The 26,448-nt window shown below is 66.1% G+C and overlaps 3 protein-coding genes across 15 annotated transcripts in view; all 3 read right to left on the bottom strand.

Annotated features, from left to right (window-relative positions):
* Nucleotides 1-585: 585 nt before the first annotated feature.
* DPYSL4 (dihydropyrimidinase like 4) lies at nt 586-14,113 on the bottom strand. The gene is made up of 14 exons (XM_036223038.1): nt 13,929-14,113; nt 10,477-10,565; nt 9,835-10,019; nt 7,795-7,959; nt 7,203-7,264; nt 7,038-7,118; nt 5,753-5,821; nt 5,289-5,409; nt 4,557-4,713; nt 4,160-4,301; nt 3,345-3,515; nt 2,844-3,023; nt 1,431-1,596; nt 586-1,332 (listed from the first exon to the last, which is right to left on the bottom strand). The coding sequence occupies exons 1-14, from the start codon at nt 13,965-13,967 to the stop codon at nt 1,241-1,243; spliced, it is 1,719 nt and encodes a 572-aa protein (XP_036078931.1). The 5' UTR covers nt 13,968-14,113; the 3' UTR covers nt 586-1,240.
* A 3,116-nt stretch (nt 14,114-17,229) lies between these two features.
* LOC107517145 (serine/arginine repetitive matrix protein 1-like) lies at nt 17,230-25,532 on the bottom strand. The gene is given in 6 exon segments (XM_036223327.1): nt 17,230-18,419; nt 18,422-18,929; nt 23,047-23,152; nt 24,028-24,214; nt 24,417-24,736; nt 24,847-25,532. Coding segments are annotated over 6 exon segments (2,700 nt in total). The 3' UTR covers nt 17,230-17,526.
* JAKMIP3 (Janus kinase and microtubule interacting protein 3) overlaps nt 25,196-26,448 on the bottom strand; it is a 53,326-nt gene continuing 52,073 nt past the window's right edge. For 10 of the 13 annotated variants that reach the window (XM_016157529.2, XM_036223030.1, XM_036223031.1 and 7 more), the window contains one exon: nt 25,333-26,019. In XM_016157529.2, the coding sequence (XP_016013015.2) occupies nt 25,882-26,019 (138 nt within the window). In that variant the 3' untranslated portion in view covers nt 25,333-25,881. Of the gene's footprint in view, nt 25,284-25,332; nt 26,051-26,448 lie in introns of those variants that run through there. The other 3 variants (XM_036223032.1, XM_036223034.1, XM_036223033.1) reach the window with 1 other exon arrangement.

Genomic DNA, 26,448 nt, shown 5'->3' with positions numbered 1-26,448 from the left:
TGAGACGAGGGGCGTGGCCCAACAGCTCCTTCTTCTGGAAGGTTCTGGGCAGCCCAGCTGAGGCTTTGGGTCAGGACGCTGAGCTGCTCTGCCTGGAGGGGGCAGGGCGCAGGCTGCATGCGTCCGGGGGCCGGGGGCGGGGGGTGGTGGTCAGCCTCGGGCCAGGGTCGTCACAGCAAGTGCAGGGTCGTGGCCACGGTGCTGCCGGCCTGCTGCCGGGCAGCTTGGACAGAAGCCCTCCCAGTCCAACCTTGTCCCCCGAGCACCTGGCCGCGGGTCATGCCCATGTCCCTCTGACCCTCTGGCTGTCCCTGACCTGCAGGCCCAGGCTCAGGGGCCCAGTTCCCAGGCACCCCCGCCCAGAGGGGAGCCGGTCTCCACCGCTCACTGCCGGCCCTGCCCCTGCCCCTGCCCCGCCCAGGCCGAGCGGTGCTGTCCCCACGGGTGGTCCAGAGTCCAGCTCTGCAGCGGCATGGAGCCAGGCTGGGGCGGCGGGGGGGGGGGGGGGGGGGGGCAGCAGGATGTTCCCCAGGGCCCGGCACACACCCGCTCGTGGGGGACGGTGGGGGACAGAGAAGTCGAGAGAGCTTCCGACGCAGATGCCTTTAATTGACCTGGTCTCCATCAGACCAGGTGACAGCGTCGCGGTCGGGCCTCTGGGGGCCACAGCTGCCGTCACTGCACAACACCGCTGCTCTAGTAAACTACTGGAATGCACACCGAGTTACAAAAGGAGCTCGTCCTAGCTAAAGGACCCCGGATTGCCCCGGAGGCGGGCGACCGCAGAGGCGGGGTCTGGTCCCTGCAGGACCCCCACCCAAAGCCACCCTGTGCTGATTCCCGATGGGTCCCTGAAGTCACAGCAGCCTGGGGTGGGGGATGGGGACAGGCTGCAGCTCCGGGGCTTCAAGGGGCAGCGCTTCCCACGGGAAGGGAGCTGACGCCCCACCTCTAGGCCTGCCCGGTGTGTCGTGAGCCCCTGGTTCCCACAGCCACTGTTGGAGGGCCGGCCTGCCTTCCTGAGGCACCCAGCACCCCCGGGGCGGGGCCACCAGTGCCGCCTGGCTGTGAAGGACGTGAAGACTCAGTTGTCTCCTAGCGGGGCTCTCGAAACAAGCCCCGGGCCCGAAAGGCGGTTTCTGGGAAGGGGAAGGAAGGCCGAGCACCTTTCAAAGTCAGCTTGGCAATGGGGAGCAGCGCAGGAGCCGTCTGTCCCCACGGCCACCGGCGCCCTGGGGGTCTAGGACAGCGAGGTGATGTTGGAGCGCCCGCCAGGGGGCGCCATGATCTTCTGGGCCGTGCGTCTGGCGATGTGGTCGTCCGCCTGAGAACCTGCGGGGAGGCGGGGCGTGGGCCAGGGGAGGGTCTCGCACGTGCCCCGGCTCAAAGGCCCCCCCCCCCCCCCCCCCCCCCCCCCCCGCTCTACTCACCCGACAGGCTGAACCCCGACTGGTGCAGGTTGCGCACCGGGGGCACTGGGATCTTCCCCGCGCAGGACGCGCGCGCCTGGGCGCCGCCCCCGGGCTTGGCGGGCACCATCACCTCGTGGACCGGCCCGTCATAGAGGCCTCGGGGCACGCCGTGGATCTCGGCCAGCTGCAGGACCAGGGGGCCGGGTGTGAGGGGGCCAAGATCCCGGCCCACTCTGCTCTGTAGGGGCCTCCGGGGCTCAGGAGCTCCGGGGCTAACTGTCAGCGGGGCGTCCGCCCGCGCGCGCGGGCACCGCCGCCCTCCGCCTCCCACCTTCACACACGTGTCTGCACACGTGCACACACACCCCCTCTGAGGCCTGTGGCGAGCCCTGAGCCCTGCTCCCGACAAGAGGGGCACCGCAGAGGGGGGCACTGTCTGGAATCAGAAACCGGCCTCTTTAGTCTCTGCCTCCTCAGGACCCATCACCCAGTGTCCCCCGGCACAGTCCCCACCGCTGGCCGCGAGGAAGCCTGGAGATACAGGCCCCGAAGTCCGGGGCAGTTCCCAGTAGCCACGAAGGTGGACGAACAGTCCACGGACTGAAGCAAAACCTTCGGGTGCACTCGATCCCAACCTCAGAATCTGCAGTTTGGCCCCGCGATAGCAGGGCCCGCGCCCAGCCAGGGGCATCGTCGGAACCGCGCCCCAGGGGGGTCTCCTCCAGGCGGAGGTGCAGGCCCGGCTGGTGGGTGTCGAGGGCCAAAGACTCAGGTCTGAGTCCAGCCTCCACCCCATAGCCCAGGGTGTGCGACTGGGAGCCCATCACCTGCCTGTCTGCCTGCCTGGCTCCACGCGAGGCTGCGATCTCACGGAGCGCGCCCTGGAGCCCCCCCTCGGGGCACGAGAGGGATGGGGAAGGGACGCGGGAGACACGGCGTGTGGCCTGCCCCGGCCTCGCTCGGCGGCTACGCTGGCTCAGAGGGGGTGACTGGGGGCCGCCGGCTCGAGAGGGACAGCAGCCCCGGCCCCTTGGGGGGGCCGCTCCGCGTGCAGACGTCCTTCCCGCACGCCGGGAGGCGGAGCATGCGCATGCGCGCGGCGCCGGGCCTGGCTGACGCCTGGCACCCGACGCGAGGCCACGAGGAGAGCAAGGGGCGCCGCGGAACGCGCACCTGGCGTCCTAGGGCCGTGTGAAAACCGCCCGGCCCTCGTCTGGCACACGCCGGCGCCCACCTGGACCTGTGCTTCGGTCACCCGGGGGTGGCCACTAGTGACCCGGCCTCTTCCCTCTGTGGGCTACGTGCAGAGCCACCGCTACGAACCCCCCAGGGAGCCGGCCCCGGGCGGCCAGCGGGGCCCATCGGGAGGACGAACCTCCTGGACACGGGGCGGCCCACGGACCCCGCCTCGCTGCCCGGCTCGGGCCTCACCCTGTTGCGCGCCTTGATCCTCTTGTAGACGAAGTCCGGAAACGTCTTCCGAGGGACGAAGCGGCCAGCCCCTGGGGTGACCGACAAGTTCCCGTCCTCCAGCACAACCCTGCCCTGACTGATGACCACCACGGGGGCTCCCCGGCACTCAACGCCTTCAAACACGTTGTACTCCACATTCTGGGGAGACAGGGCCAGGGGTCCAGCACTGCCCCCAACACCGCCGGAGCGGCCAGCACCTCCACGGCGGCAGACGCTGTCCGCGGGCCAGAGGAAGCGGCCGCGACCGGCCATGCCCGTGCCCGACCCACGTCTTTGGGACAGGGGGCGCTGGACGGGCCTGCCTGCCGGCTCGACCACATGGCAGACACCCTGGCCACACATCCTGGCCAAGGTGGCCGAGTGGCTGCCGTGCCTTGAACACAACACCCCTGGACACCCCCAGACGGCTGCCGGGGGCCCCAGCCCCACTCTGCGGGGCCTGGGACAAGCGTCTCTCACCAGGTTGTGGGTCTTGGCAGAGATGATTTTCGTGGCCTTGGGGTTCCAGATGACAAGGTCGGCGTCAGAGCCCACAGCCACCCGCCCCTTCCTTGGGTAAAAATTGAAGATTTTGGCTGCATTTGTACTGGTCACAGCAACAAAGTCATTCTCGTCCATTTTCCCCGAGGCCTGAGAAGCAGGAAGGCAAGCTGAGGGGCGGGCGTGCCGGTCTCCGTGGTGTCCTTGGGGACCATGGCCCCAGCTGCTGAGAGCGCCATTAGACCCTCCCCCCCGGAGGGTGTGGACAGGTCCCCCTCAGCCAGCCTGCCAGTGGGACCTTCCTGTGCATGAGCTTGGTCTCTGTGCTCATTTTGTGGGTCTATAAATAGCCACATCTGTGTCCCCTGAGGGATGTGACAATGTCCCTGGGTGGCCAGGAGGCCGACATAAGCAGGGTGCTGGCGAGGGGAGCCAGGGTCGGCCCGGCCACACGAACAGCCCGGGGCTGGAGCGGGGAGATATGAGGATGGGGCGCCGGGCAGGCCGTCTGTGTGAGGGGGAGTCAGAGGCCTCGGGCTTTCTGGGGGACCGCTGGTGACCCCGGGTGGAACCCTATCGGGAAGGGGCTGTGCTCAGCCCCAGCCACGTGACATCACACTGGGGGGCCTGGCTGCCTGGTAGCCGAGGGGTCTCCTCGGAGAGCCCCGGAAGGCAGGTGGGGTGGACAGCCGGGCCCCCACGCTCGACTCCGGCCCCCGCGTGCGCTGGCTGGTCAGGCGCCACCCGCTCCGGGGGGCGGCAAGGCGTGGGGCAGCGGTGTGGGGGGCACTCACCACGCACTTCTCCCAGACCACCGACATGCGCTCCTCCACGCCGTTGGTGCCCTCGGGGATGAGCGTGAAGTTATCTTTGCCGACGGCCTTCTGGGCGGTGGTGAAGGTGCAGTGGGCACTGCCAGTCACCTGGAGGTCCCCGCTGAGGACAAGCGGGGTCAGGGGAGCCCAGAGGGGCCTGGCCTTCCTGAGCTGGCTGAGGCCTGGCGGCTTCGCCCCCCCCCAGCACCCCATCCCTGGGGCCAGCGCAGCCACAGGAGCCCAGGGTCTTCTGAGGGGCGCACTGGGCGGGGGTGCTGGCTCTGGCTCACACGGGAGGGGCTGGAGCCGCTGGCGGCCGAGGGCACGGTAGGGCGTGGGGCACTCGGCTGCCTGGGCCACCCTGCTCAGCGCTCACCTGGACAGCAGGGAGCTGAGGTGGTCCGCAGTGGTGGGGTCCGGGTTGATGGGGGGTGACGTGACGAAGGCCGCGGCCTTTGCCCAGTTCTGGCTCCAGTAGTGCGAGCCGTCGGTGCCCAGGCCGGCGGCGATGGGCTCCCCAAACACGACCACCCCTGCGGCGAGGCCCATGAGAGGCGCCCACGCCGGCGTGCCCCCCCCCCCAGCCCGAGAGGGCGCAGGCCTGGACGCTGCACGGCTCACACCCCTGCTGCTCCTGACACCCAACGGACAGCCCGCCCTGCTTCCGGGGCAGCGGGCAGGGGGGTCCTGCCTGCACCCGCCCCCTCCCGCCCCCGCTGGGGTCAGCACAGACTCGCCCACCGCCAGCACCCAGGCCCCAGGACGTGCACGCCGTGCCTGGACGCACGGAGGTGCCCAGCACACAGTCACATGGGGCTCCTGAGGGGACATCGGCCAGGCACGTAGACTCAGGCTCCCCTCCCAACACACACGCACGCAGGCAGGCACGCACATGCTCACACGCAGGTGCGACTGCCATCGCTCCTGCGGACACAGGGCCCCCTGGTGGCCAGCTGCCGTTCCAACCGCATGGCCCACCCACCCACCAGCGGTGCAGGGACTGCTGGGTGCTGGCGGCCAGGGGGCGCTGTCCTGCTCTGTGCCTCGCTCAGGCCCCGGAGGCCCTCCCCCGGCCGGAGGGGGTGGTGGTGGGGTGGGGGGAGCTCACCCCTGCGCCTGGCTTGGGCGATCACGTCAGCCGCACTCTTGCTCATCACTTTGGTGACGTACAGGGGGCAGTTGGCCTGCTTGGCGACAGTGATGGCTCGGTACACGGCCTCGGCTTCCACCTGGGGACGGGGACTCTCAGGCCGCGGCAGGGCCCTGGGGCCTCCTGACGGCCGTGGGCACAAGGTGCTCACGATCGCCCCAGGCCCAGGCCTGGGGCGGGCAGCGGCTGGTAGGGGCCCAGGGTCGGGCTGACACAGCTGTCCCCAGGGCCCAACCCGCCGCCTCTGCCCCAAGTACTGGGCTTGGGGTGACTGGTGGTCCTGGGGCGTGAGCGGAGGGGTGCAGGGCCGCCAGGCCACGTTCCCTGGGTGAGGACAGTGTGACCGCAGCCCTGCTGGGGCCTTGGGGCTGGACACCCCCAGAGCAGGGCGGGCCTGGGCGCCCAGTGGGCACAGCGCCTACCTCCTCGGGGCGGCTGAGCACGTGGCCCTCGGGGCCGGTGATGCCGAGGTCCAGCAGCCGCTTCTGCTCCTGAGGGAACCGAGAGGACGCCATGTTCCAGCCGGGCCTGAGCCGGGCGCGGCACGCACTGCCCAGGAGCCGCTGCGCCCCGAGCTGGGCCCTGGGCCCCCCGAGGGCCCCCCAGTCCCCAACCACAGAGCGCAGATGGAGGAGAGGCTGCAGCGCCCTGGACCGCAGATGAAGGACCGGGCTTGGAGCGGGGACAGCTTGCCCGGGTCACCGTGCTCCTCAGCGACGCGGCCAGGACGGCCCCAGCCTTGCCCGCCATGCCGAGTGTGCACTGGGGCCGCGGGCGGTGGTGGCCCGTGTGAGCATGCGTGTCCTCACGTGTCTGCCATAGCGTCCCACTCACGTCAAGACACGCAGGCTCTGGCGTGCGGAATGGGGGGAAGCGAGGCCCGTGACCCCATAATGAGACCCCCAGCACAGGCGGGGCGCCCCCGGACGCCTGCCCAGCCCTGTGTGCTGCGCTTGACTGCACCCTCCTGGCCGCGTGGCCGGGCCGGGGGCCAAATCAGAGGCACACGCAGCACTGCTGGCCTAAGGCGGAATGAAAGGACGCGGCCCCGACTCCCCACCTGGCCCCCCAAGTGTCACCACCTCCCTCCTGGACCCTGGGGGGGCAGGGCCAGCCCATCTGGGGATGCTGTCTGCAGGCTGGTCTGCAGGGTCAGGGAGGCGTGCTCTGTGTGTGACCTCCCTGCAGGCTGCAGGACCCGAGCCCCCAGGGACCTTGCAGGCCCTGGACTGTGGGCATCAGGCGGAGGGGGCCCCGAAGGCAGGAGGAGGAAAGGTGGGGCACAGGCACCCCACCTCGCAGCCCCGGGGCTGAGGGGAGGCCGTGGGCTCGGCCCTCCCCAGGGCCGTCCAGGGTATGGCTGAAGGACAGGCCACTGACCCCGCCATGTGCTGTGGCCAAAGGCAGACAGTGTCCAGCTCCCACGGGGATGCGGTCCGCGGGGGCAGGGGCTGCTGAGGACCCTCTGCAGTGACCTTTCAGTTGGGGAGCTTTTGAGAAGTGATGACCGTGGGTGGTCTGTGAGGAGGGGAGGCCCCCAGGCTCCCCTGACACCGCTGGCTGCACCGCCCACAGACACAGTCGCTGCCCCCGCCCCCGCCCCCGCCCTCGCCCCGCCCCCGCCTCCGCCCCGGGCTTGCGGGAGAAGTGCTCGCTCGCATCTGCTGTCCTGGGGCGCACCCCCTCCCCGCCGACGCCCGCCCGCACCTCCTCCACGATGTCCCCGTTCTCTGCATGCACTTGGGCCACGGCTCCCAGGTCCCGGATGATGCTGAAGACCTCGTACATCTGGGCAGAGGGGCGCATGCCGTGTGGGCGGTCTCTCCCGCAGCAGCCCGAGCCACCCCCGCCAGCTCCCTCCCCGCACCTTACCTGGCTGTCGGTGCACTGGCACCTGTCCTTGTATGCCATGAAGACCAGGAAGGAGTTCACGCCTGCAGCAGGGGTGGGTGGGGGTCAGACGCTCAGCTTCCTGGAGCCTCCACTGCTCCCCCATCTCCAGAGGGGCCAGGGCAGGCCGCGTCTCCCATGGCTACCTCCCTGTGGCCCAGCAACCCTCAGGGAGCGAATGCAGCCCCGCCCACCCAACCCCACCCCTCTCTGACACCCGGCAGGTCAGGTCCGGCAGGTCAGGTCCGTGAAGCTCTGCTGAGCTGCCAGCTTCGGAACTGTTGAAGGGAGCGTGACCCCTGCTGCCAGCCTGGCCCCCCAACCATTCAACGCAACAGGAGCCAAAGGCTTTGACGCCTTCTCCTTCTGGAAGGCCCTGAAGATGCCAGGGCGTATGGCGCTTCCCTTTCCCCCACGGCCAAGAGGAGGGCACCGTGGTGACCGCCATGTCCGCTGTAGGGAGGACGGTTACAGGCCACGTCCCCCAGACGCAGGGGCCAGCACGCCCGGGCGCCCCCCACCCCCGAGACCGGGGCGCCGGGCTCCGGCCGCCCCTCGGCCTGCCGCCACTCACCCTTGTCCCTGACCAGGGCCTCCAGCTCCTCCCTGATGCCCTCGTGCCAGCGGGGGACGTCCACGTGCAGGGAGTAGTCGCAGCAGGCCCCGGCGTCCGCTCGCTCCCGCCACTGCTCGAAGGCCGCCAGCAGGCTCACGCCCGCGTCCGGGCACACGTGGTCCACTGTGGGGGCAGCGTGGTCAGCTGAGCTGCCCAGCCCACGCGCTGGGGGTCGCCTCGGCCTCCCACGGGGACCGGTATCGTTTCCCCAAGAGGTCAGAAAGCACATTTGAGAAAAGCAGAGGACAGGCCGTGACGGCACCTTAGCTGGGCACTCCTGTCCAGAGGCTTCTCCGGCCCCGGCTGCTCGGCCTCCCTCTGGGCAGAGAGAAAGGTCTGGCTTAAGCCACCCCGCTCTCTGACGGACTCGTCACACCCCAAGGGGCATGAGCGGCAGCTAAGGGCCTTGGCCTCCAACACAGGCCTCCAGCTGAGGGAGGCACACCTGGGCAGAGGGCGCCACTGTCCTGCTGTTGGACAGTGTGCGGGGTGAGCCCCTCGCGCCTCGCCGAGCGCACGCCTGGAACACCGCCACCCCGGGGAAACCGGGCCTGCACACGCCACTGCGCTGTCACCCCCGCCCGCGCCAACCTCACGTGCGAGGTCCAAACAGCGCTCCCGCCCTCTCCCGGCTGAGGGGAAGAACCCAGACGGGGCGGCCCACAGGAAGGCGCACTGCTCCCCGGGCTTCCGGCCCACCTGTGCCTCCCTCCAGCACCCCTCACACGGGGGCCCTGTGCCTCCTCGGTCCAGATTGGGAAGCCTGGCAGGGCCCCATGGGAGCAGGTGCCTGTCCCAGCCCACGGGCTGCTCACAGCTCCAGCCTGGGGCCGGCAGGTGGAGGACGCAGATGGCTTGACAGAGGCCTCTCTCCCCTCACAGCGATACCGCGCAGCTCTGTGACATCTCGGCACCGGCATGAGCAGATGGACATTAACCACAAAGGTGTCCTGGCTGGCCAGAGCCACCAGTGACCGGTGTGAGCAATGCCCTGAGATGACCAGTCTCCTGGGACAAACTGAAGGATGGCCCGTTGTGGGTTCTGCACCTCATGGCTCAGTAAACCAGCCCACGCCACGATTCGGGCAATGGCTGAATGTCACCTGCGTAGCCCTGCGTCCTCAGGTGGCCGCAGTGACAGCATTCACTGAGCACAGGCTGTGTGGCAGGCACATGACTTATGCGCATAAGCTCGCCGGACCCTCTGGCCCCCTGGGAGGGCACTCTCCCCTACCCTAGTCAGGGAACCTCGCCTTCTAGAAGTCGACTCCGTCACCTGGGGCCACACGGCTAGGACCCGGTGCAGCCAGGGCTCAACCAGGCTGTGAGACCTGGTGCACGGGGCACCCGGGCCGACGGGGGCAAAGCCACGGCCGAGAGGAGGGGCCGGCGGCCGGGGTCCCGTGTCTCATCCAGCTTCCTGCGCCTGCCACCAGTGGGTGCTCCCCACCATCTGCCGAGCGGGGCGTCTCCGCGGGGTTTTGAGGGGAGCGCGTGGGCTGAAGCCTGTCGGGCCACTGCCGTGCCTGGCACGGAGCCAGCACTGCCGAGATGTTCATGCTGGTGGCTGCCGACGGGGCGATGGTACTTTAGTCACCCCTTCTTCTAAAAACACAGCTTCCGCCGTTAACTCTTCCCGGCACAGGCAGGGACTGTCTGCAAACCAAGCTTCAGGGGTGGGAGGCTCAGGGGCAAATGCGCCTGACCTTTCAGGTGACACGACTCCTCTGCTGGCCAAAGCATCTGGCCAAAGCAGTCCTTTGCCAGCTGCTCGCTTCCCAGGAAATCATAAGTAACTGGGCACACGGCCATTGGCTCCCCCGGAATCCCGGGGGCATCCAGAGCTGGCCGAGGCAGAATGACTCAGGACGACTCTGGGGTGACAGAGGGAGGGGCCCAGGGTTTCTCAGAGCGCGGCGCAGGCGAGGGGAAGCAGGCCCGGTGCCTCCTGCCATGCCGCACGCACAGCTGGCTAGAGGACCGAGGCGCGGCACTCACGTATCATGGTGGTGCCTCCCGCGAGGGCTGCCTTGGTGCCCTGGCAGAAGTCGTCGGCCGGGGTCATGCCCAGGACGGGCATTTGCAGCCTGGTGTGGACGTCCACTCCGCCGGGCAGGACCATCAGGCCGTGCGCGTCGACCGTCCTGATGCCCCCAGGGACAACGAGGTTCTCTCCGATTTGCCTGAACGCGGCAAAGAGACGCTGCCGGTTAGGAAGCCCGGACAGGGGCCCGAGCGGCCCCCACGACGTGGCCGACCGGGGAAGCGTGCGTGCAGGTCCCCGTGCCTGAGCTCGAGGGCCACGCGGCCGGGGCTTCCCTGGGCCCCCGGGGAGCACCCTGTGAGGTGGCTCGAGGCGGTCAGCGTGCGGGACCCACCCCCGTGCCCCACGACGGCGCCCGCAGTGTCCACGGGGGGGCGCGCTGCTCCCGCCGACTGGCTGCAGCTGCGTGGTCGGCCCAGCAGACACGCCGGGAGGGGCGGCCAGCGGGTATTTACTAGGCCCCTGGCGTGAGCCCCGAGCCGTACTGAAGCTGCGGTGACACAAGGTCCGTGGTGAGGGCCGCGTCCGGGGACGACGTTTTGGAAAAGGGAACACGGTCCCGTGGGCGCGGCCCGGCGACGCTGGCAGGGACTCACTTTATCAAGCCGTCTTCCACGTACACGTCGGCGCGAAAGGACTGGTCGTCGTTCACCACCTTCCCGCCCCTGATCAGGAGACGGTCACTCTGTTGCGAACAGAAAAACGGGCGGTTTTCCCCAAGCCGAGCACCCAGCACCGTCCGCCCACGCCTCCTGCTCCCTTTGGGTTTACGGCCGGGACCTTCAGGCACAGTCCGCGCACGGCAAACCCAACACTAAGGCCAGCGGCACTCGCTGCCCCCGAGGACCCGGCAAAGGCAGCTGTGGATGGACGCAGCCCCACCCCACTCCTGAGGGCCCTCCCCCCAAGGTCCAGCCCCCAGCCCCCCAACGTGCGCCCCCAAGCCCTCCAAAGCACAGCCCCCAAAGCGCAGCCATCAGCCCCCCAAAGTACAGCCTTGCAGCCCCCCCAAAGCACAGCCCCCAAAGCACAACCTCCAGCCCTGCAAAGCACAGCCCCCAAAGTACAATCCCCCACTCCCCCAAAGCACAGCCCCCCAAAGCAGTCCTCAGCCCCGCAAAGCACAGCCCCCCAAAGCACAGCCCCCCGAAGCGCAGCCCCCAGTGCCCCCCACTGGCTAGCAGTCTGCCCCGCCAAAGGCGCAGGGATGAACAGGGGAAGTGGCTTCTCACTTTGTCAAGGAAAAGCCAGTGTTGGGGAGTGTCGCCGTGAAATGTGTTATATTTACACTTTTGAGTTTATCACTAAACTTCAGGCCCAGGCCGAGGGGTGAGGAGAGCCAAGTCCACCTCGGCCTGCAGGCCTGGAAGTCTGCCCTTCCAGCCCATGCGGGGGCTCCCTATGGCTCAGAGGGAGCTTCCCCGGAGACATCACACAGGAGGCTGTCACAAACTGTGACAAATGCGAGGAGGACTCATGGGTGACGGGGGAGGAGGTGTGGCTGCGTCAGGGCCGTCTGAGGGGCTGGTGCCGGAGGAGACAAAGCCAGGGGCAGCGAAGCCCCTGAGTCAGGAAAGAGCTTGAGGCAACATAGGACGAGAGCATCAGGGGCCTGGAACCTTCCGAGGGCAGGGGTGAGAGGCCAGGCAGGGGCAGGGGTGGGACACGCTCCGCTTGCTTGCGGGGGAGTCGGTGGGCCGCCACGGGGTCCTTTGGCACCGTCTGACGGACGTTTGAGTGGCCACGTGGGACCTAGACAGAACACCGACCGAGCCGTCCGGTGATGGAAACCAAGTCGTCACCCGGGCGGCTTCCCAGGCCGTCCGGGCGGGATGAGGGGCCTTGGCCAGGACTAGTGGGCTGGTCGGGGGGGACCCCCGGGGGCCTGGGAGTCTGGCGGCAGGGGCGAGGGGCCGGGACGGTGTTGGGGTGGCCACACGTCTTGGTGCTGCCTGGAGGCACCCCGCGTGGGTGAACAAAGCAGCAGGGGGTGATGCCAGCTCTCCATGGGTCACCCTGCAGCATGGAGCTGGGGCACGGGGCCCGCCAGCTCTCCGTGGGTCACCCCGCAGCATGGAGCTGGGGCACGGGGCCCAGGCTGAACAGGGCTCGGCAGCCATAAACCCTTCTAAGCACCCTGTCAAATGCTGGGGAGCAGAGGGGGTGGGCAGAAAGTGGGGTGTCATGGGATGGCCGTCAGGGGAGATGGTCTGACCTCGGGGAGAATAACGGAGAGAAACATGAGCGAGAAGGGCAGAGGGTGCGGACGGGGTACAGGGGACACGTCTCCTCCATCCTCCAGTTTGTGCCTCAAGGCCCCCCACAACGCGGCCAGCTGAGAATGGCAGTGCCCCTCTCCCTGGCACCAGCAGCCTGATGCCGAGAGCCAGGCCACGTGGGGCGGGTGGCAAGAACTGTGGGAGGCCACGAGATGGTCACTTACGAGCCTCGGTGCGTTATTCTCTGTTCTCATGGACACGCACCTGCTGGGGCTGAGTTCTCGGGACCCGGTTGACTAAAGGTGAAACCGCCACCCTGGTCTACAAAAGAGCTGACCAACTGGCCTGGCCCAAGGCAGCGCCTACCAGTCCTCGCACAGCCAGGAGCCGAGGACGCGTTTACATGTTATACCAGTTGAAAAACATCAAGAAAAGAGAATATTTCATGCCCCATAAAAATAATATGAAATCCAAGTTTCAGTGTCCACAGCTAAAGTTTTATTGACTGTGACCACGCCCCTGGCAGGCTGGAGTCATGCCATAGAAGCCGTAGGGCCCCCCGAGCGAGAGATACCTACTTCCTGGCCCATCGACAGAAGTGGCCCTGGCCCTAGCCCTGAGGGGCACATCACCGCCCACTCCGAACAGCCTCTGCAGCCACTGACGCACCCCTTCCTCAGATGGGTCCAAGGAGAGCCCCCGAGGAAGGCTTCAGGCAGGAGGGCTTGTCCCTGCGTTCCCCCCACCGCCCACATAGTTCTCAAGCATTGGATCAGATTCGGGGAACCTTCCAGGCTTTGGAACCGAGAGGGACTTGCAGCTGCGAGGGAGTGCCGTGATCCCGACCCGGATGGCAGCTCCCCTAAACCCGCTGCCTTAGTGTGACCTTCCTGCTGCTCACCGCAGCCCCCTGCCCGCGGGCGGGGGTTTCCTGAGGCAAGCCAGATCAGACCCCCGCCTGCACTGGAGGGGAGGGGCTCCTTCCTCCTCGAGTGTCTCAGGAAGTGAGCTGGCAACCCCACGGACCTCCCATCCTCTCCACGGACCCCCTATCCTCCCCACGGACCCCACTGCCCTCCCACCGAGGAGGAATCCAGAGGCCCTGCAGCCCCACCGCCTTCCAGCTGGTGCACAGGCGCGCGCCCGCCCCCCTCCGTCCCTCCCCCTCCCACCGCGGGCTCCTGGCGCCAGGAGGGGCGGCTTTGTCTCCTGGCAGCGCAGGGTGGACGGTCTGACATCTCACACCGGTGCATGTGCGTGTTGGGGGGTCCTCCCCCGAGGGCCGGGGCTGCCGGGGTGCCCGCTCCGCAAACAGCTAGCTCGCCTCCCCGGGGGTCTCCGAACCCCGGGTCCATGGAGGGGTCCTGGGCTGAGCGGCCAGGGCTGAGTCGCTTTGTCTCAGAACAAGAGCTCCGGGCGCCGCCGAGGCCAGGCGGGCGGTGCCAACAAAGGGCCCCATCAGTCCGCCGCCCGGCGCCCCCGAGGCGGAGTCCGAGGCCGGCTCCATGGCCTCACAGCCGGGCCGCTGCCGAGAGGGAGGCGCATCTGCGCTCTGGAGAGGAGGGGCTCAGAGGGGTCCCGGGAAGCCGGGAGGCCCCGGGGCCTGTGCGCCCGGCTCCGTGCGGGGGCTCGGCGCGGCGCTCACGGGGACACCCAGTCTCCGGAGCCGCGGGAAGGGCCAGCGCCTGGACAGGGGCATGCTCGGGGGCTGGATCCAGAGGGCAGGGGACTGGCGCGGAACAGGAGGGCCCTTCCTGGGGCCCGGAGGGCAGGCTCCGCCGGGCGGTGGGCAGGGTCCCGGGGCTGAGCGGGGCAGGCGCGGGCCTCACCGTGATTTTGGGGATGCTCTTCTTGCCCTGGAAAGACATCCTCCTCCTCGGGCGGCCCGTGCAGCCTAGCTCGGGCGTATCGGGCCTGGCAGTCCGAGGCAGGGGCCGCACGAGCGGAGTTGGGGACGCGCAGAGCCCGGCGTGGTCGTGGGGGCGCCGGGCGTCTGAGTGAGGTTGTGCCGGGCCGTTTGGCTCGCTTTCCGGGCCCCGCCCCTGGCCAGGCCCCGCCCTCCGGCCCGCCCAGGCCCCGCCCCCGGCCCGCGGCTGCCTATTTGCATTCCAGCCCCGTCCCCGCCAGTCTCTCACCCCTCCCCACCCGTCCCATCCCCCGCGGTGAACGCGCAGGGTTCGGAGGAGGAGAGGGTTGCAACGGTCCTGGCCAGTGTGTGTGCGAAGTCTGTGCCTGGGGAAGGAGGTCAGGGAAAGTCGCTAGGCCGGCTAAAGGCCCAGTGCCAACTCCCTGGTGATCCCAGGCACCCAAGGCCGCGGGTATGAAACCCAATGTCGAATCCAGGCCCAGGCGCTCCGGGAGCCAGACTCCGCCCAGGAAGGTGTCTCGGGCCAAAACTCAGGTCCTTTGAGGGAGGCCTGGGCCGGGTTGCGCACTGCCCCCAGGGCCCCATGGTGGAGTCACCTCCCTCCCGCCTAGTTTTCTCCAGGGGCAGCGCACGCATGAAGCTTGAGGAAGGAGGGGAGAAGTTGGAGAGACACACAGAGAGATAGAAAGAGACAGCGAGCCCCACAGAGACACAGAGACACAGCTACCCAGAGCCCAGGGCGGACCAGAGACCCAGAACCTGGGCGGGAGAGGCCGAGACCACGGGGCGGAGGGCGGCTGAAGGGGGCGAAACGCAGGATAGAGAAGCCCCAGGCCCAGACTCGACCGAGCAGGTAGAGAGGCCCTGCCATGAGCCCTCGTGACCCCTCGGAGGAGTTGGGGGGCTTGGAAAGAGGCTCCCGGCCCACGCCCCAATTGCCTCCCAACATGGGTGTGTGAAGTTTTGAGTCCAGGGCCCACGACCCCTCGTACTGGCCCCGTCACCCGCAGCCTCCACCCTGTGGCCACTACCTGCTGCAGGCCATGGGTCTCCCGGCGGTCTCCGCCTGGTTCGCTGGGTTCCTCTGGGTCGCCGAGTGGCCCGCTGCAGGGCTCTCCAGCCCGAGGGCCCCTGCAGCCACCGCCCAGCACACCCAGTTGCAGTGTTTTGTTCTCAAAGGCGTCCTCCACACAGCCGAAGACCCCACCAAGCTTGGGCCGGGACCGGGGACTGCCTGCGCCCAGCGTCCCCAGGCACACGGGCAGAGGCTTCTCGGGCTCCTGTGGCAGGTGTGCGGCCATGGCGGGAGCAGGTGAGGGGCGGTAGGTCCTGACGTCTCCTGAGGGGGGATCTGGGCGCTGGACCGGGTCGCCTGGGGCCTTGCGCGCTCTCCGCCCCTGCCTTGCTGCCCACCGGTCGGCCTTGCAGGCGCTGCGCGCGGAGCTGGTGCTGTCCACGCAGAGAGTGCTGAATGCACCGGTCCGTCCTGACAAAGCTAGGCTGCTCGCCCGGGGCACGTGCGTGACCCCACCTCTCGCTCAATCCACTGGAAGGGGGAGCGAGGCGCACACACAGGAGAAGCCAGTCTATCCAGAGGCTCTGACTGGAAATGAGTTAGGGGTGCAGGGACACGCTCACGTGAGCTGCTCCCGGCCGCCCGTAAAGCCGAGTTCACAGTATTGGCTGAGACAAGGCAGGGGAACTCTCAGCTCGCCCAGGGTCACAGGGCGATGCTGTCACTCTGCGGATTGATTTTTAAGGAAAAGATGGTCCCGCCTTTTCACTGGCCCCACAGCCCACATGCCGAAGCCTCAGTTGGGGCAGTGAGAGGCACTGCAGAGCACAGCACCGTTCCCTGCACGAGCTTGTCCGCAGGCGCGCCCGCCACTCTCCCACCCCCTCCTCCCTCCTCCGGTGTCCGCTCCCCAGCGTGACCGGTGAGCCGTCCTTGACTCACCTGTGTGCAACGGTCCCCCATGCTGGTCTGCACAGGTGTTCTCGTTCATTCGCAGAAATTCTTCCTCTTGTCTAACTCATCTGAGTTCCGTCTTCCAGTTCTCATCCGACGCACAGCTGCGGGAGGAGGCCTCCCTGGCGGCTGACCTCGGCAGGTGCTCCCGGGTGCCCCTGACTGCAGGGCATGTGGTCCAGGCGGTTCGCCACGATTTACGAGGCCGCACGTGAGATGGCCGGTGCCCTCCCCTGTGGGCACAAGGCCCAGGTCCCCTTCCTGGTGTGGAAGGGGTGCTGTTATTCAGAGTGTGACAGAGTGGCTAACATAGCCAGACTTGAATGCCTCGTGAGGAGGAAAACATTGATTTTCTAAGGTTTATAACAATTTTTTATTAAAACTGCACAATAAGCTACAAATGAGTAAAAATTCTCTGATATATATCATAGGAATCACAATACAAAAATATGTGTAAAATTTTGTCGCTGACAGAATACCCCATGTCCAGAGAGTGGTCACTGAGTGTTTCCAGGGCATGTAAATTCCAGCTGGCACGCCGCCATGAGGAAACAAGTCCCAACTCGTTTTTGCATAAATTTACAATAAAGCGTTTAGAAAATATACAGTAAACAAATATATGATTTGATACATATATGTACGACCTGATTTCCTGAGCCTTAACGTAAGTCTGTCACTGTGTTAAAACACACAGCCCACCTTAAGGGTTCGATGATGGGGGATGGTAATGCAGGTTAACATGACGTGAGGACGCCTCCCCCCTCTCCCAGCCCCTCCCCGCCCCCCCCCACACCCTCCTTCCTGACTCCCAGGGCTGCTGTTCACAAGCCGGTAAGGCACGCGGGAGGTCCTGAAGGCGGGGCGGAGCGCTTGAAGCAAGAGCAGCAGTTCCTCCAGGTCACAGCGACGAGGTGCACACACACCTGTGTCATCAAGGAAGCTGCGAGGCACACGGACTCTAGACAGAGGAGACGCTGCGGTGCTGTGGGGGGTCACGTCATGGGGCGGTGCGTTGACAGGCATGGCGCGTCGATGGGCGTGGCGAGTTGATAGCTGCCCACACCTCGGGGTCTCCGGCACACAGCAAGGCTCCTGGCTACGCTTCTGGGTCCCTCCTCTCGCTCCATGGGGCGAGATGCACTTACACACAGATGTCCCATGGTTGGAGAACCCATCAGTTTTGAATAAAAGGTACGTTCTAAGATTTAGAAAATGCACCTTATTTAAAATACTTGAATTCTTCAGATGCTCACTGGTCCAGCAAGAATCAGTGACAAATGCTCATATTTGCCTGTTTTTTTTTTTTTTTTTTTTGGCAAAAATCCCAGTCCAGCGCTGGTGAATTTTGTAATCAGATGAAAAGAAGGTGCCTGTGACACGGTAATGTCTAAAGAAAAAATGGGCGTGGCAATTACGCACGTGTTTTCAGGAACATGACAGGGAGGCAAATGCGGTGCGCTGCCTGCAATGCCATTTAAAACGCTCGTCGGGCCCTTTAACCTCTCCTGCGCCCGCACTGTTTACACATACACGGCTCCGGGCGCATCGGCGAGGACCCCCTCGCCTCTCTTCCCTGCGAAGTGCGCCCTTTTCAAAATTCCGGGGTGGGTGGGAGGCCGGCCGAAGTTCTCCGGACACGTGTATGACATGCACACCCGTGAGGAGCCGGGGAGGCGGGGACATGGGTCTGTTTCCGAGGCGTGTCTTTAGGCCTTGAATGGCCACTTGCACGGCTGCTGCGCCTGCGCAGGTGGGCGTGGCTGGCGGTCCCCTGTGCTCTGACCCGGAGTTCGCCCGTGGCTCTGTGGCGGCTTTTGCTAATGCAAGACTCGCGGGTGCCACTCGCTTTTGAGAACAGCGAATGTGCCACGAGGGAGCAGCCACGGGAAGGCGATGAGACGATGCGCGGAAACGTGAACGGGACTCCGGACCTGAGGTGCAAACCCAGCCGGAGGCTCAGGGGAGAAGCGGTGAACCGGCCCCCGTCTGTCCTACCGCATCGGGGGCGGGCTTGATGCCAGCAGAAAGGGCGGGCAGGCCAGCAGAAATCCTGCAGCCGCGAGGAGCAGCTCGTCTGTCGGACCCTATAAGCGTCTCCCGATTTCAACGCCGGCGGCCAAGCTGGCCCGGCCGCCACTGTCACTAGCAGCAGAGTTGACTCTTTCCTCTGACACAAACGTAAAGTGAACCTGACACTTGCAGACAACGTGGTCCCCCCTCCCTCGAGCCTCCCAGCGATGCGTGTTTCCTGTTGCACGACACTGTGCGTTCGGGCTCGCTGCCAGCGTGTGGACTTGCACGTGCCCCAAAGAGCCGAAATGCTGTGCGTGGTCTTCTGGCTGAGTACGGGTGTGCACAAACACGGAGTCACACACACGCACTGCTGCACACGCGCATAGTTGCACCGAGTCACACACTTGCCCACAGTCGCACACATGCACACACAGGTGCGCGCACACACACATTCGGTCACACACATGCAATGCAGTCACACCACGTCACCCACATGCGCAACGTCGCATGCACGCACACACACACACCCCTTGCGTCGTCAGCACCGACAGCAACCACCTCAGACCGGAAAGGCGTGAGGCCCACGGAAGACGAGCTGGGTGTCAGCTGGGAGGATCCCCGGGGCTGTGGCCCCCAGTGCTCGGCAGGAACGCAAACCACGCTGAAACTGGCTCCGCCAACGTGCCGTTTCCTCTGAAAGAGAGCGAAGACAGACGCTTCGTTGCAGGGAGGCTGTGAGGCGCCCGCACGGTGACATGCCCGGTGCGACAGTCCGGAGAAGCACCGTGGGCGGGGGCTGCGGGCCGGGCAGCGACCACGGGCTGTGCACGAGGACAGGCTGCGGGGGCTCCAGCGCCTCCACCGGGGAGACACGAGCAGCCCACGCTGGGAGGTCACGAGGCGCAGGCAGGAGCCCTGCGCCCCCACACGGGGCCGTGTGCGGAAGCGACCTGACCCGCCCGCAGTGCCGGGGGCGTCGGCCTTTCAGCCCACTTCCCACGTCCTCTCCGCACTGAGCGAGGAGCCTCTGGGGGTCTGTCCGCCGACCTACAGACAGTGCCGGGCCGTGATCAGCCCCACTCGTGCGTGACGCCCCTTCCCCCAGCTCCCATGGGGGAGAGCCGGGGGCCACACACCCCCTGGGATGGCTCCTCCATTCCCACACTCATGGCAAGCAGTCCCAGTCCCGGAGAGGCCGGAAGTGCCAGCTGGGGACACCTCCCCACTGCCGAGCCGGGCGCCAGGGCCGGTCTCAGTGTCCACGGCCTGCCCGGACCCACGGGACCAGATGCCCGGGGCTTAGCCAGGTCCCGGCTTCACACGCCCGCCAGGGACTCAGGTTCATGCCCGTGTGGGAGTCATTTCTATGAAATTGTGTCCCTGGGTCTCCAAAGTCTTCATCCATTAATGGTCACTTTATAGAAAGTGACCAGAGCCTAAGAGTCTGTATATTGCTTCTTCCAATAATTTGGGCGTTAGAGACCTAAGGCTGGGCCTCAGCTGTGGCAGTCGACCCCAGGGCCACAGGGCACCCCACCCACCCTCTCCCTGGGGCCTTGCACACTCAGTAGTACGTCCATTGGCCTTGAACCCCTAGCACACCCACTGTTCCCATGGCCCTGGTTCCCAAGAGGACCTTCCCAGGGAGGGGCCGCACCTGGGGGAGGGGGGAGCAGCAAGAACAGCTTCAGAGACGGCGCAGGCTTTCGGGGTGCAGGGACCAGCAGGGGCTGGCGCTGACTGAGTGCCTTCCCCGCCCTCTAGCCACCTGTTGCTCCTAGAAGTTCCAGGGCCTGCCCTCCGGTAAGGGCCAGAGGGTGTTTGGGAGCCAGCTCAGCCGCGTCCCGCCCGGGGAGGGCAGCGTGCTCCCACCTGCACGGCACGCACTGCACGTGGACGGCCCTGCCGGCCGCTGTGGGTCCGAAGCCCACCGCGCAGGCGCCAGGCCTCTGCCTCGCCACGCAGTGCGCAGACGCGGCGCCAAGGGCAGCGCCAAGGGCAGCGCCAAGGGCACGGTGCACACGCGCCGCACGGGCTGTCCACGCCTGCGCGCCACGCGCCCGCGTTTCCCGGGCCAGGGGCAGCGGCTCTCGAGCCCTGCGGGGTGTCCAGCTGTCTTTTGTGACACTGACTCTTCTCTCAGTGACCTGGACTGTGGGCCAGCTAAGCAGAAGGGATTTTAATCAAAAAGAGGAAGAGTCCTTTATAGTGAGAACAATCATGTGCAAAAAATGCGCTTCACTGAAACTGCGCGCCATAGGCAAACACTCGCTCGAGATGGACGGTGGACGTCAATGTAAGATGCAGCGACACAAAATCCCAGGGCGAAACGTGGGCGAAAATACCTGGCTTTGAATTAGGCCCAATTTTCTCAGGTCCAACACCAAACACACAACCTATTAGAGCGGTCGATAAATCAGACGACATCAACATTAAGAACTTCTCTTCAAAAGATACTCTCGAGAGCAAAAAGACAACAGACAGACTTGGAGAAAAGACGCGATGCATCTGATCGGGGCGTGTATCCAGGGCATCCGAAGACGCCTTACAACTCGGAAAACGCAAACGAACCAAAAATGGGCGAGAGACGTGAACAGACGCTTCTCCGAAGAGGAGACGTGGATGGGAAACCAGCGCGTGAAGAGATGCCCAACATCGCCAGTCATTCGAGAACTGCAAACCGAAACTAAAACATCCCACCGCTCCCCCACCCCCCCGTGAGAACAGCGGGAAGAGGCTGACCGGACCGAGTGCCGGCGAGCGCGAGGGACCACGTGTCCCGCGGACGCAAAACGCAGCACCTCGGACAGCGGCCTCGACCCACCGAGCCTAGGCGTTTACCCACGAAAAACGAAAACTTGTATTTGCACGAAACCTGTACATGAGTGTTCATGGTAGTTTCATACACAGTTGCCTCAAATGGGAAATGAGCAGAGGCCCTTCGGCTGGCGATGGGATAAACCGGGGACATCCAGGCCACAGGTACAGCTCAGCGGTGAAAGGGGACGGACCACAGAACCTCGACGGACCTTCCGTGCATCTTGCTGAGCGAACAAAGCTGCATCCCAAAGCTACATATTATCCCGATGCGTTGGACATTCCACCTGTGGGTCTTGGGAATGGCAGAGTAGACCAGCGAGGCCAGGGGCTGGGGCCGGGGTGACTGCAGAGGGCGCTGTCCTGTATCGTGACTGTGCTGGACACACACGTGTGACAAAACCAGAGAACTGTGCACCACACACAGTGACCTTTCCTATGTGAATCATATGCAGGGGAAGCCCCCGCGGAACCCGCGCTGTGACAAACACACCTGACTCGTGACAAGGAGATGAATGAACAAGGCGACTGGGAGGGAAAGAAAGGGACCCACCTAGGTCATTTTGGAGAACAATCCTCTGTCTGGATACTACCAGGCTAAAGCCAAAAGGACCTGGACCCGAATGTCACCCTAGCTAGCCAGTTTGCGTCTCACAGGGCACGTGAGTCGTGATTCTGCAGCTGCTCTGTGTGCCAGGGGCTGAGCAAATGAGCACGGTGTGGTGCCCGGCGAGGGCCAAGTATCCTGTTAAGGATAAGGCCGGGGGAGGCCGCGATGAGTCTAGGATTGTTGGCCCGGGGTCGAGGGGTCACCATGAACTCACGGTTTTATGAGAGAGAGAGAGAGAGAGAGAGAGAGGGAGAGGGAGGTAGCTATATAGACAGAGAATAATGATTGATTGAGATGATAGACTGATAGAGAGATGCTACATAGATCGATGCCACATGGAGGCTGGGTAAATAAGAGATGACGGCGCCCCTCGGTAGCTGCGCGTCTAGACTGCAACTCTCCTGACATTCGCAAACCCACTCTAGAGATGACAAACGAGAACGCAGCGGGGGAGACCCCCGGAGGGTCCCCAGGAGCCCCACTTCTGATAAGCCGCTCTCTGCACGCACAGCCAGGCTCCCTGCTCTGCGCCAAGCTGCCCCCACAAAGCAGCCTTGGGGCTCCCTTTTCACCTGACTGAGCAGATTCAAAGTGGCGCCATTTGCAACAACATGGATGGCCCTGAGGGTACTACGCTGACTGAGTAAGTCAGAGGCAAACACCAGGTGATCTCACATCTAATGAACAAAATAAACCAGCAAACAAAATGGAAACAGACTCATCGATACAGAGAACAAACTGACGGAGGCCAGTGGGAGGGGGGCTGGGGGCTGGATGAACGGGGAAGGGGTCCAGCGGGGGAAGCTGGCAGTTACACAACCATCGCGGGGCTGTGCCGTGCAGCACAGGGGACACAGTCAATGCCACTGTAACCGCGTCAGGTGGCACCAGACTTACACGGGGTGCCACTTCGTGAGTCATGTAAATGTAACTCACTCCGCTGTGCACCTGAAACTGATGCAGAGTGACACTGAGTGTCAACTCGAGCCGGGAAATACAAATTAAGCAAAGCGGCGCAGCCCCCCAGGGCCCGCGGCGCAGCCCGCCCCTGCCTCCCCTCGCCGAGCGGCCCGGCCCGGCCGCCAGCCCCACCTGTGCGACAGGACGGCTGTGTCCCGGCTGCGCGCGCACTGTTTTCCTGCGTGGGAGAGCACCAGAGAGTCTCCCCCGCACGCGTGGCTAACGATGCTGTCACCGTGATGCGACGAGGTGACCGCACTTCAATGCCATCACACCACGACACAAACGCATCACAGGCTCCGCTGTGCACCTCGAACTTACGAACTGCCAGGTCGAATTTATCAAGTTTTTGAAAAGTGGAGGAAAAAATGAGTCCCTCCCTGACCGGAGGCTGGTGGCGGGTGGGTGGCAGGTGCTCTCCCGTGGGGCCCTGTGTCACAGGCCTGCGTGCGTCCCGCCCTGGCAGGAGGCTGCCGTGCGGGCGTCCCGCTGGTGGGTCGCCTGCCCTGCCAGCTCCGTTCTGTCCTCGCATGGGTGACACGCTGCCCTCCACCCCGACCTCCCCAGTGGGAGCGCCTTGGGGCGGGAGCTGGACAGGCCACCTGGGTCTCCGCACCCGAGGAGCGGCTCTGTCCTGGAGGGATGGCGTGGGGGGCCTGCCCAGTGCCCCTCAGCCCCCGCTGGCCTCCAGCCCTCCTTGCCTGGCCTCACTGCCCTCCACAGGTGGCGCTGCTCACAGCTCTGGGGGCACGGAGAGGCCTTCTCCACTCTGGACACCGGACGCCGCAAGGCGGCCTGGGCCGGCTCACTGGGGAGGCTGCAGGCAGTGAGGCCGAAGGAGAGGAGAGCCCCTACTGCCCACGGGGCCTTCCTGGGCTCTGGGCAGCACGTTTCCATACAGGCGTGTGCCCTGCAGCGTACCGTGTTCACTGTCCTTCACCCCTTACGGTGACCTTTGAGGCCAGGAGGTGACTACGGGCTGCCCTTGCTGAGCCATCAGAACCACGACGGTGGGTCGGCACTTTCCTGCTCATCATGGGGTGCAGAGGGCTCAGTGCCTTCCCTTGAGAGGAGACCCTGAGCTCTAGGCAGGTTTGGGTCAAGGCGCCCTTCTGTGGCCCTTGGGCATCTTGGGGACCAGGGCGGGGGCTGGGCAGGTCTCCTCCATTCCAGAACAGTCTCTACAGGACCCTTTGTAACCAGAGGCTGTGCCTGCAGCTCTGGGGACACTGGGTCCAGGTACGGCCTGTGTCTGGGGCCGGGTCCCAGGCTCACCCGTGCCATCATCGGCAGCTTCTTTAAGGGAACATGTTCCCAGACGCTGCATGAGGAAGAGCTCACTGAGCCCCGTCTGAACCGGTGGCCAGGGAGGGACCTCATGTCCTCCTTCTCCCCGGGCTCTGGGCCCCCCACGCCTGCTGTTGGAGGTGCAGGCGGCTCTCTGATGGAAGGGCGGGGAGGTGTAGGTGTGGTCCCAACACCCCCCTACAGCCTCGCAAACCAGAACGGGGCTCACCTGCAGCAGACTCCCTGGCCCCACGTCACTCCCTGCCTGGCACCTGACCCTCATTCCCCGCCCAGGCTGCCTGCCAGCCTCCCCAGGAGTCCATCGTCACCTTCCTCTGAGTCCTGGGGGCAGGAGAAGAGACAAGGTGGCCTCGTGGCCCCGATGCTTAGGAGCTGAGCACTCACCGGAAGCACTGCCGAGCTGGGGGCGGGGCTTGGGGAGCAGGATGGCCGACCAGGTTACGCAGGCGGTTTCTTGCCTGGGGGTTTCTGGGAGTGACGCGATGGGCGTGGCCGGAGCCCTTGCTGGCACCTTCACAGGTGTCCTGGGGGCGCAGTGAGGAGCCCTCATGGGGGCCATTGGAGACCAGAGCTGGTCCAGAGGTGGTGACAGGAGTGAGCTGGCCCCACCGCCGATGCAGACAGCGGAGAGCGCAAACAAAACCTCGATCTCGCGCGTCCACAGTGGACCACGCAGAACCAGGCGAGGTGGAATCCCGCCGGCCAGGGGGAGGTCAGCCACCCGAGAGGACGGGAGCGAAAACGCGTCGCGGGGACAAGCGGCCGCGCCTTACCTGCTGGCCACCGTGGAGCCGGGCGCCTTCTCATGCGCAGGTGCACGGCTGCCCCCACCTGGGCGCTGCCCCCGGAGTGTGGAGGAGAGTTCTGGGCAGGGCGCTGTGGCCACCTGGGCTCCCGGCAGGTGCCTCCACGGTCTGAGGGGGCGGCCCCTCTCCCGACTTGTCGCACGCCTGTCATCGTGCGCCTCCGCCGTCCCTTCGGCCAGTCCCGCCAGGCCTCCCGGCCGGGGCTCAGCGCGGGGCTCCGGCTTTCAGTCCCAGGCGCGTCAGGAGACGGCGGGTGAGGACGGCGCGGCGCGGCCGCCACGCTCCATCTGCGTCCACGCGGCGACGGCGTCATGAGCAAGGGACGGCAGCGTGACGTGTCCGTCCGTAAGTGCTCGGCCCCCAGCGAGGGAGGCGCAGCATCGCCATCGCCCCCCACGGTGTCGTGGGGACACGGTCCTCGGGCGTCCGGGTGAACCGGTCCGGTTCCCGGGGGCAGGTGGCCCTCGCGGCCGCAGCCTGCGTTCTGTCACTTTGCGGGGCGCCGGCGTTCGGAGCCTCTTCCTCGGAGCCCGTGGGGCGGCCGCGCCGGGAGCCGGGACGGCGGCGTGCAGGGCCGGGCTCGCGCTCTCCGCACGGGCTGCCAGCGCCTCGCGCCTCCCCGGCGTGGGGGTGGGAGGCTGCGCCCCGCCGAGGGACCCCAGGGTCCAGCAGCCGGGCCAGGCCTCTTCCGGCGGGCCTGGTCGGGAAACCAGCGCTGACGCGGGCGGGCCGGCGCGGCCCGCAGCCCCGCAGACACCGCGCCCTCCGGGCCGAGGCGGGGCGCACGCTGCTCTCCGGTCCAGCTGCAGGAACGGGGTCCGGCTCCTCCGGGGGCTGGAAGAACAGAGACGCGGGGCGTTGGGGGCCGCCCAGTGGAGGGGGCGCCGCTGCAGGGGTGGGGAGCGGAGGGACGCAGCTCCTGCAGGCCCGGCCCTCCCCGGGCACCCTGGGAAGGGGGCGTGACGGGGACGCAGCGTGGTCGGGCGCTCCTCGTCCTCTCGCGTTGTCTGGGGAGGCGGCAGTGCCAGCCTTAGCCAGGGGCCTGGGTCTGAAGTCTGCGAGAACGGCACCGCAGCCTGGCATGGTCGCGTAACGTCATGCACGGCCCCGGGCACGGACGCCGGCCTCTCTGCCCGGATCTGCAGCACGACCCGAGCCTGCGCTCGATGCCACCGGAAAAGGACACGCGACCCACTGCTCGCGCTGCTTCCTGCCACGGTGCCCCCGGAGCCCTAAACGGCGTCTGGGGCCCGAATCTCTCCCGCCGGTGGTCCCGCAGGAGGAGGTTCTTTGCCCTCCTTCCTTCTCAAGCAAAACGAGCTCCCCTGTGCCCCCCGACGATGGCAGAACCCTTGGAATCCTGGGGCGAGGTCCCGAGGGCCTTGGACCACCGTGGGAAGCCCTGGGCGTCGCTTCCGGAGGCACCTCCTGCTTACGGAGCCGCAGGCGGGCACCAGGGCAGGCGGGGACCTGCCACCCCGGGAACGCAGTGAGACCCTCCCTGGAACTCCCGCGGTGACACACTCACCACGTCTGGGTGCCCAGGCGAGCTATGACCACAGAATGAAAGCTAAGGAGAAAAATAAGAACAAAAATAGAAACTGAAAAGGAAAGGGGAGGGTGGAGACATGGAGGGAAAGAAAGAGAAAAGACCGTTTGTAGTGTTTCCGGGAGAAATGACGCCAGGTGCGACGCGCGGGCGGCGGCGGCGGCGGCGAACCCCCGCGTGGGGGCGCCCCGCGGTTTAAATGTGAATATGCGGGGGGCTGTGGGGATGCCCGGGTCCGAAGAGACAGGGCTGCCACCCAGACACGCTGGGGGACCTCGCGCCATCCGGAGGCAGGGCCGTGGTGGACAGTCAGGAGGCCACGGGCCTGGCATGTTCCCAACACGAGCCTCTCAGGGGCCCAGTGGCCTCTGGGGGGGAGGGCGATTCCGGCCAGCACACACCGTGCTCCCGGGGACACTGGCTCTCAGTCCCACCACAAGGGACAAAGCG

The sequence above is a fragment of the Rousettus aegyptiacus genome, unplaced genomic scaffold, assembly GCF_014176215.1.
Source record: "Rousettus aegyptiacus isolate mRouAeg1 unplaced genomic scaffold, mRouAeg1.p scaffold_m13_p_6, whole genome shotgun sequence".
Classification (NCBI taxonomy): Eukaryota; Metazoa; Chordata; class Mammalia; order Chiroptera; family Pteropodidae; genus Rousettus; species Rousettus aegyptiacus.
The sequence above is the reverse complement of the archived record's forward strand: the minus strand, read 5'-3'. Positions and strand labels throughout refer to the sequence as shown.

What these genes read in the sequence shown, in the direction of transcription:
- DPYSL4 (XM_036223038.1), bottom strand. Translation starts at nt 13,967, where the DNA reads ATGTCTTTCCAGGGCAAGAAGAGCATCCCCAAAATCACG. An exon ending in AGAGCATCCCCAAAATCACG is followed by an intron (nt 10,566 to 13,928) that starts GTGAGGCCCGCG and finishes TGTTCGCAACAG; the next exon opens with AGTGACCGTCTCCTGATCAG. An exon ending in GTGGAAGACGGCTTGATAAA is followed by an intron (nt 10,020 to 10,476) that starts GTGAGTCCCTGC and finishes TGCCGCGTTCAG; the next exon opens with GCAAATCGGAGAGAACCTCG.